A 9,134-nucleotide genomic window follows, 5' to 3' on the forward strand; every position below is an offset into this window, starting at 1 on the left:
AAGCATATAAATTAGTAATAACTATTAGCCTGTTTAGCAGTGTAGTTACGGATGCTTTTTAAATAACTTTTCATACTGAAATGCATGTCAATGATTTTTTTTATTTTTTAAAAATCATTTTTGACATTAGCATATCAAAACGATCCAAAACATACAAAACATATTAAATTTTAGCAAAACAAAAAAACATTTTGAATTTTTTGAGAACGTGGTTTGCACCGCGTTCCCAATCGGTGTCTTAGATTCAAATATAGCGTTTTCACCACATTATTGAACAAAAAGTTCTCTCAAATATCAGCTGTCCCTTTTCGAACTTCAAAATTCCTACTTAATTCGATCTCAAATCTCAAAACATCAAGTCATTTCGATTGTCTGTTCTTTGTGCATCATCTAATTATGTTTATAGCTAAGGAAGCATCGCTACAAGCTTACCACTTGCCATTTTGATGAAACCCGTTTTGGCAAGGATATACAGCATCTGCAAGTCATAAGATCAGGAAGAATGATTGCATGATCCACTAGTAGATAGCAGCCAACACATTAAAAGCTAGAAGCTTCTTTTCATTTTCAGATTCTTCATATATCTGGTATTGGAGAGCTTGGACAACCTATATAAGACAATTTCCTGTGAAATATCATCGGAAATGTGACTTGTGAGCGGAGCAAAGATTCCTTTGAAAGAAGGGAAACAAATGAAATGCTGCACTGAACTGGGAATTGCATCAGCAGACCTGATCAGCTTATAAAAGTGACTTATGTCCTTCCTTGGCTCAATAGAGCATTGTATCCCTCAGTGCCAGCAACATTTTCTGCACCTTTTGTAGGCGGCAACTTTGGGAGCACCCAAGCTGGTGATGTGTCAAGCCACAATCCTTCACCAGTTTCTTTGTGCTTGAAATCCGGAGATTTTGGGTTTTTCTAAATACAACAAACACAAGGGGGCATGAAGTTATAAACGAATAATTAGATCAGATGAATAAGTTTTGCAGCGTTACCTTGTCAACCCTGTTGTCCCACCATTTATGAGGGTTTTCCACCAAGTCCTTCCAGCATTCTTCCTCTAAATCATATGCCACAATGAAGATAGTATTATTAAGAGAAAAAAAACAAGATAAAAGCCAAAAAGCCAGCAGAGCAACCTAAAGTCTTGCTGATAAATTAGAAATTGGAGAAAAACAAAGTAGAATGGGGATGCTGATATTATTAAGGATGATAATTGGATAGAGTCTTCCTTTCCCTAATTATCAACGAAAATCACTGACAAATTCTTCTAGAAAGCAAATTTTTTACCTTTATTTTTTCTTACATATGCTGGATAGACAGTATTAGATAGAAATCGTGCAAATGGGGGTGCTGCTCAATTACACGGGAAGTTCACAAATAGGAATGCCAGGAGCACAAATGAGAAGTGAAACTCTGATCCTTTATCTTGTTTATCTGTTTACCGTTTAATTATCAGGGATATTGCTAAAGAAGAAGAAGATATCTTGCATATTCCCTTCAGTATTTCCTTTTATGTAGAAAAATAAATATAAATGGGAAAAAGATTCCCATTCTTTGGTTAAAAAATAAATAAATTCATCCAGACCAACTTGACACGGTAAGTAATAGAAAAGTTTAGGAAGGAAAGTGGCCCTCCTTCAAACCATTATTAGCCGTGTTTGTCTGCTTTGCTGGTGGTTCTGGTTACAGAAAGCCAGAATAGCAAACCCATCATCAGTGTTCCATTTAACAACCAGTATTTAACACCAAGTATCTTCAATACTACGAAGACATGTTGCCCAAGTCCACAATTTGGAAAAGAGATTAAATGTCTTCTTCACATCGACACTCATCTGCTATGAATAATCATTAAACCTTCTTCATATACGTGTGTGATGCGGGACAAGAAAGATTTGAAGCCAGAAAAAAGCTAAGAAGAAGAAGCCAAAAAAAAAAAAAAGTCTGCAGTTTTGTAATTTTTATTCAATTCATAAATAGCTGTCTAACATTTAGAAAAATAGAATATAAACACTAAAACTCTAACTAGAACAAGCAATTGGGTTTATAACCCACTAAATAAAATACCCAACAATAATTAAATCAAACCCAACAAATAAAGCTTAATTAATAAATCTCAACTAAAAGTTCAAATAAATTAAATCAAAATATAAGCTAAAATCTAATCTTTCAATGGTTTGAGCTATCCTCCATCATTTATAATTATACGTAAGCGTAAACAAAGTCTCAAGTCCGGTGTCCCCACCAACTCTCCTAGGATTAGAGAGACTTGACCTCATCAAGTGTAGTTCAAGACAGTTCCAATAATGCTCTCAAAGATCATGACCAAGTTGTTGTGATGTCTCTCTGATAATCCAAGTATAGTCTGAATCTAGTCGTCGAGATTATATATTGGGATTCGCTGAAGTTCACATCCCTGGTAAAAACAACTTGTGCATCCAAAGTAGTATTAATATGTTCATTTTATGTTAAAGATAAATATAATGGGGTAGAGGTTTTAAAAGAATCATCATGGATAGATTGTCATATTTTATATATAACAAGGTTCTTCAGGTCAAAAGTAGAGCTAATATCAAAGTTTAGTAACAATTTAATGATATAATTATTTGATTCAATCATTTTGCAACACTTTGAATGGTCTAACACTACTCACTTGCAATTTATGACTGATTTCCAAAAGACATCATTCAGGTCTAATCTATATCATGAAATATTCTCCAAGATTAACTGCATCATTATACTTATGTAAATTAGCTCTAAATTTGTATTGTTCATTACTTGAATATATTTTATGATCTCAACATGCAAAAAACTCGATTGAGTTGGACATAAGAAGAAGATTTACAAGCTTCCTAGATTCGTAACTATGGACACTATATGATCGAGGATGTGGAGTACAAACAATATTTGAAGCCTTAGTAGATATAGTTTGGACATAACCTAGTATATTAAGATTATCTTCATCTTTCTCTTCACGTGTCAAGGGTAAGAGATTAAGGAGCTCAACATGTTGTTCTAAACCTATGACGTGTTGGACGTCAATCATGAGGGGGTGAGGAGCATGTTGCTCTCTTTGACGTGCTGAACATCAAGCATAGTAGATAGAGAATCAAGTAGTTTAAGAGAACTAAAATGATGAAACTCTTCTAAGACTATATTTATCTTTCCGAGCAATTCCACTAAAGAGTTTTCTAAAACTTCTTCCATTACCACTAAAACAGAATTATTATATTCTTTATTAACTTCATTTCAAACTCATTTGGACTTATAATGTTAAGTCCCTCTTCTTGCATATCTTCTTCATTGAGGTCATTAAAATCCTCAGGATTAGGTTCATACACTTGAATATAATAGTCTTCACTTTCACCTATATCTTTATGTTCTTGGATGACTAAGGGTTTAGAGGTACAGTTAACGAAGATATAACCGAAACCTTAACATTTAGCACACTGAACCTTTGAATTTATCCTAGACATTTCATTGATAACTCATTTACCCTCTTCTTCTTTATAAATATGGGCACTACTAAGATTAAACCTACGGGGGGAAACATCTAATGAAAAATCATTATTTCTAAATTGAGACCTAAAAAGAGTCCTAAGAGGGTCTTGATGTTTTGTCCATCAACTTTTTATAAGTAACTCATAATCTTGCACTACATTATAGGCTTGGTCAAGAGTGAAAGCACCTATGAGCATGACTTCTTTTCTAAAATCATCATTCAAACCTACGTAAAGTCATGGCTTTATTTTTTCTTATGACAAATCTCATCATGTAATCAATAAATTGTGTTATATATTCATTGACAGACTTATTCCCTTGTCTAAGATTGTTCCATTGGTCCAAGAGTTTATTCCTATAAGACCAAGGTATGTATTTCTCTTGTAGTTTTTGTTTCATTTTGGTTAAATCAGTTATGGGAGGTTTAACTCTCCTCTCTAAACAATCGTCAACATCTCCCCAATAAAGTCGGGCTTCATCGATGAACATCATCTTAGCAATCAAACTCTTCTCTTATCAGACAAGTTATGCCACTCAAAGAATTGATCAACGTCACGAATCTACATATCAAAGATTCAAGGGTCATGAGGACCATAAAAAATGACGGCTTCTATTTTGTCATGACTCATGACTCGCTCATCAAGGTCATCATGATTAGAGTAACATAAATGATAGTCATATTAGTTGCATTCAGGGTGAACTTGCCTATAATGATTATTCCTATAATATTTATTGGTCTTTGAGTGCCTTATTTGAAAACGCTCTTAGGGTTCAATTCTTTTAAACATGTTGATCATCTAGGTTTGCAGTTCCCCTCAAATGGCCCCAAGAGTATCACCAAGAGTTGGATCTACGGTAATTGTAGACTTAAGCTTAGACACTAGATGATCAAGACACGAATATATGCAACACTAATTTAGAAATGAAATTGAGATTACAAATGGTTCTTGCAAGTGAAATCGCAATGCAAAAATAAAGTTGATTTCTTTCTTTTTTTAATGTGAAGATTAATCAAGAACATAAAAAACTAGAAAAATTTTAAGCAAGCAATGTTAGACCCTTAAATGTAAATGATTAATCAAACACAATACCAAGCAAGAACTCACAAATAACAACAAAGACTAGATGCTAGATTATCAAAAATGAAAGAGATTGATAAGCAAAAATAACATATAGAAATGAAACGTGAGATTTTTTTTAATTTTTTTGAATTTTCTAGACACAAAAGTAATATTAATGACAACCTTAAATGGAAAGTGCGAAACCAGGAAAAGTAAAATCCAGTGAATCGAGAGGTCAAGTAATTTATCGATTAAATTGTTGAATAACGATGATAGAACACTTGAATTACACAAGCTATTGTCGATATGGCATCCCTCGTTGATGTAATTGTGCATGATGATTATTTTTTAATCACTATAAAACAAAAACTAAACTAAACAAAGAGAAAAATGCTAATCCCTTGAATTGGTGGTGTTGTTACAACTAAAGAAAAGAAAAATGCTAATCCCATGATAAGGTGTGGCTGTTGAGGAACAAACAGCTGCTGTGAAGGAGTTGTCATGACTAATATGGAAAGTGAGACATGGTTGGAATGATTTGTTGTCTCCTTGACTGAACCCGGTGCAAATAAAAAGAAAAGGATTGCTTCCCTACTGCTGGTGTGATGTTGTGGCATCTTCGGCGCCATTGATTTGCTGTGCTAGATCTGGTGGTGGTGTCGAGCAGATTAGTTTATGGTTTTGGCCGGGAGTTGCCAAGGAAAATTACAATTTGCTAATGGGGATGGTTGAATTGCTATGCTAGAGCTGTTGTAGCTAAGGGAGGGGCTGCTATGGTTCGTGGGCAAAAGATCGACCAGTTTGTGCCCTGATTGTTGCTGGCGGTTGTGCAAGGTAGTAATGGTCTTCTCAGTAACTAGTTAGGCAAGGCAGCGGCTGATCTGCAATTGGCGACAAGGATACCTAGTCTGTGGGTCAGCCAATCTGCAATGGAGGCCAATCTTCTGGTGGAGTGGTCGGTTTGCAGCTGTGAGGTGGGGGAATGAATGTGTGGTGGCTATGCTTTAGGGGCAAAATAAATCTAAGGGTGTGTTTGGCTGATTGCAATTTTTTTTTCAGATTTTGATTGTAAATGGGAAAAATGAAAACATAAACACTATTTTTTTTGTAATGTACTACTGATTTTTTCTTTTCACTGTTGATGAAAGCATCCTACATGGTCTAGGGTTTATGAACCAAGTTAAATGTTAGGAATTTGAACAAGTCCATAGATTGTTTAATTGTAAGAACAATTAAAAAACCAAGCTATGATACCAGATTTTGCAGGACAAAAGGGATTTAAAACCAAAGATGAAAAAAAGAGAGAGAGAAGAAGAAGCCAAAGAAAAGAAAAAATAGGGGCTAGAAAAGTCTGCAACTTTGCAATTTTTATTCAATTCATAAACAATTGTCTAACATTTAGAAAAGTAGGATATAAATATTAAAACCCTAACTAAAACAAGCAATTGGGCTTATAGCCCTCTAAATAAAATACCCAATAATAATTAAATCAAGTCCAACAAATAAAACCTAATTAATAAACCTCAACTAAAAGTTCAAATAAATTAAACCAAAACATAAGCTAAAGCTCAATCTCTCAATGGTTTGGACTACCTCTCTCAATCATTTAGGCTACCCTCCATCATTTATAATCATACGAATGCATAAACAATGTCTCAAGTCCGGTGTCTTTATCGGTGTAGATATTGTATGTTTATACCAGCATGGTGCCATTTGCCACATGGGACAGAAGCATCTGATGGCTCCCATGAGAATTGTTCTCTAAGCACATATTGACATAAAAAAATAACAAGCATCCACATTGCTAGATATGCCAATTTTAAAGGATGCAGCATAGGGAGGCCAGGTGAAGGTAGTTTAAGGATAGTAGCTAAGTTGTTTGTACCTTTTTGCTGCTTTGTTTGTGTTGGTAGGGCAGTCTTAACATCAAATTTCACCTTCTCAAGTCCTGAAAAAATCCAACTTGGTGCCCCAGTAAGCCAGACGGACTGGTTGTTATTCTTGTGTTTAAAATCTGGGTGCTTTGGTTTTACCTGTGCAAAACAAGAAGCAAGCAGGTATCGGATCCATAAATATCAACAGCTAAATAAGAACTTGCCTAGAGGGTGAATCATTACCAATCCACTGCGCTTACTACTACGATAATCCCACCACTGATTTGGATTTTCAAGAAGGTCTGTCCAGGAATTCGATCCAGATTCACCTTTTCTCTTCATGCTGGCTGAAAGATAAGTAAGCCATAGTTTAGCAATCAGCATCACCAAAAAAGTTAATAAAAATATCTTACAAGGATTTACCATCATCATCTAAGGGCACTTCTAGTTGCTGCTCGAGTATACTTTTCTTCACTTGGAAAGACCCCTCAATAAAGTTGATACTGTTCACCAAAACCTAGCAAGAACGAACACATCTAGCATTATAAGCTTTTCACATGTACAATAGCACAACACCCATCAGGTTTGTAAAAGAGCATCTATTGCATCTTTTGTTGGTCTCCGGGCTATCCCAATCCTACATCAGATAGGCATGCTAAGAAATTCCAGCATATGACGCAAGGAGGCATCATCTTTGGTATCACCTTCGCATATGTTTAAAAAATTCAATTTCTTTATTATATCCAGATCAATACTCATTGCAATATTGGCATTGACCATTATTCATTCTGTTTTGACTTTGAGATCCTGTTGAACAAGAAGCAATGAACCTCATATTCCACCTAGTTACTGACCAATGCAAACAGAAGTGAGCTAAGGCAGGGGCATATTTCAAGAATGTTTAAGCCTGAGTTTCTTTCAGGGCATGAAGGAAAACTCTCTTCTAATCTAAGTTATGCAAAGCCTAAAATTCTTAAAATGTTATGGTTACCAAAAGTCCAGAATCTAATAGACCACTCTATAAAAAAAAACAGAAAAGAAAAGAATCTAATAGACCAACCTCCTGATGTTATTCATTCCACAGTATAAAATTAACACAATACTTATAAGAATCCAATGCTAGACATAATTAACCCCAAAGCACAGTGCAAGTGACGCATGTTTGCATTTTTAGGTCCATAGTTAATGATGCTTACCTGAACTTGGGTTTGATCCTGCATCTCAGGGAAAGGAGGGGGGTCAGTACTTAACTGCCCATCTATGTAGACAAAATCTCCTTTCTTCAAGTGTGAAGCAGCAATATGGGCCAAATCACCTTCAAATATTATTGGAATCCTAATATTGTAAGAGACAAACAAATCAACCAACCAAAAGTGAAACATAGATAGCATCAGTAACAGAACAAAGCAACTCAATCAGTGTGAAAGTAACAAACTTTACAGCAGCTTTTACTAAAAATGCAAATCCATCCAAAATCTTTTTTCTACATAAGCAACAGAGACAAAAATAACAGACAAACTCAGGAAGAGAAAAGAAGAGAGAAGTGTAAGAAAAAAAGTAGTAGTAAAAGAGAGTACCGAAGAGCAGGAGAATGATAAGAAGGTTCCTGGGTAATAACAGTGGCAGCCCGAAACTTTTCATCAGGAGATGAAACTTGGGTTTGAATAGGCATATCGATATACCCAATTAAGTTAATGGAATTAGCAACCTTTGCTTGAAATGGGATTTCTTTGGGCCTTGGAAAATCTGTAGAAGACGGTGATTTCTTGTATAAAGGTGGTGTTTTTTTTAGTGTAGTTGTTGGTGGGTTGTGCTCCTTTTCGTTGGTGGAGTAACAAGATGATTGTTGAAGCAGGAGAATTAGTGGAGGAGAGATTCGCCTTGTAGTTGGTTGTGAGGTAGCGATTTTTGCAAGTACTCTGCATCTGCACAGTGAATTCTTCATCGCCATGATAGTGGTCTGTGTTTTTTCAACAATAAACCCTCTTCTAAACCCTTTACAAACACTTCAGCGAAATTGCTATTTCCACTCACCTGGTATGTTTTTGGAGAGGGAGCGCGGAGCCTCGTTGGGGATTTAGATTTTGGACTGCTAAAATCACTCCCAATACTCTTTTACATTTGGTCAGATTGCCCTTGTTCAAGTAATTGGTTTAGTAACACTGAGGTCCCTGTGGTGTCAATTTATGACACACACAGCCTCGTGGTTCAAAATAGGCTACTGGATATTTGAGGTTTAAATTTTGTTACAATATTTAAAAGAACTTTAAAATGCGTGGGGAAATCACTGTGCTTTCCCCACAAAATAATTTTTTTTTGTAAGCGCTGTGTTTTCCCCATAGAATGATTTTCTGTGTTAGTTAATATTATATTATGAGAACTGTAGCTAGCTGATTTGACTAAAAAGAGTTGTAGCTAGCTGATTTGACTTACAAAAATAACAACATCATATTAATGTATTAAATGCTTTGCAAATGTACACTGTTTTGTCTTTGTTTTTTTTCCGTTGAGTCTTTTCTTCTTATCTGCAGTGGGGGGAAATCATTGTGCTTTCCCCAAAGAACGATTTTCTTTGTAAGCGCTGTGTTTTCCCCATAGAACGATTTTCTATGTTAGTTAGTATTATATTATGAGAGCTGTAGCTAGCTGATTTGAATGAGAAGAGTTGTAGCTAGCTGATTTGACTTACAAAAGTGAC

General features: G+C 35.3%; 1 protein-coding gene across 1 annotated transcript; it reads right to left on the reverse strand.

Annotated features, from left to right (window-relative positions):
• Positions 1-238: 238 nt before the first annotated feature.
• Positions 239-8,633, reverse strand: LOC18095520 (protein OSB2, chloroplastic). The gene is made up of 8 exons (XM_006370126.3): positions 8,014-8,633; positions 7,633-7,771; positions 6,860-6,953; positions 6,680-6,783; positions 6,448-6,595; positions 996-1,060; positions 732-918; positions 239-625 (listed from the first exon to the last, which is right to left on the reverse strand). Exons 1-7 carry the CDS (start codon positions 8,385-8,387, stop codon positions 754-756), a joined length of 1,089 nt encoding a protein of 362 aa, XP_006370188.2. The 5' UTR covers positions 8,388-8,633; the 3' UTR covers positions 239-625; positions 732-753.
• Between the last annotated feature and the right edge of the window lie 501 nt (positions 8,634-9,134).

Source organism: Populus trichocarpa, chromosome 1, assembly GCF_000002775.5.
Source record: "Populus trichocarpa isolate Nisqually-1 chromosome 1, P.trichocarpa_v4.1, whole genome shotgun sequence".
In the NCBI taxonomy this organism is placed as follows: domain Eukaryota; kingdom Viridiplantae; phylum Streptophyta; class Magnoliopsida; order Malpighiales; family Salicaceae; genus Populus; species Populus trichocarpa.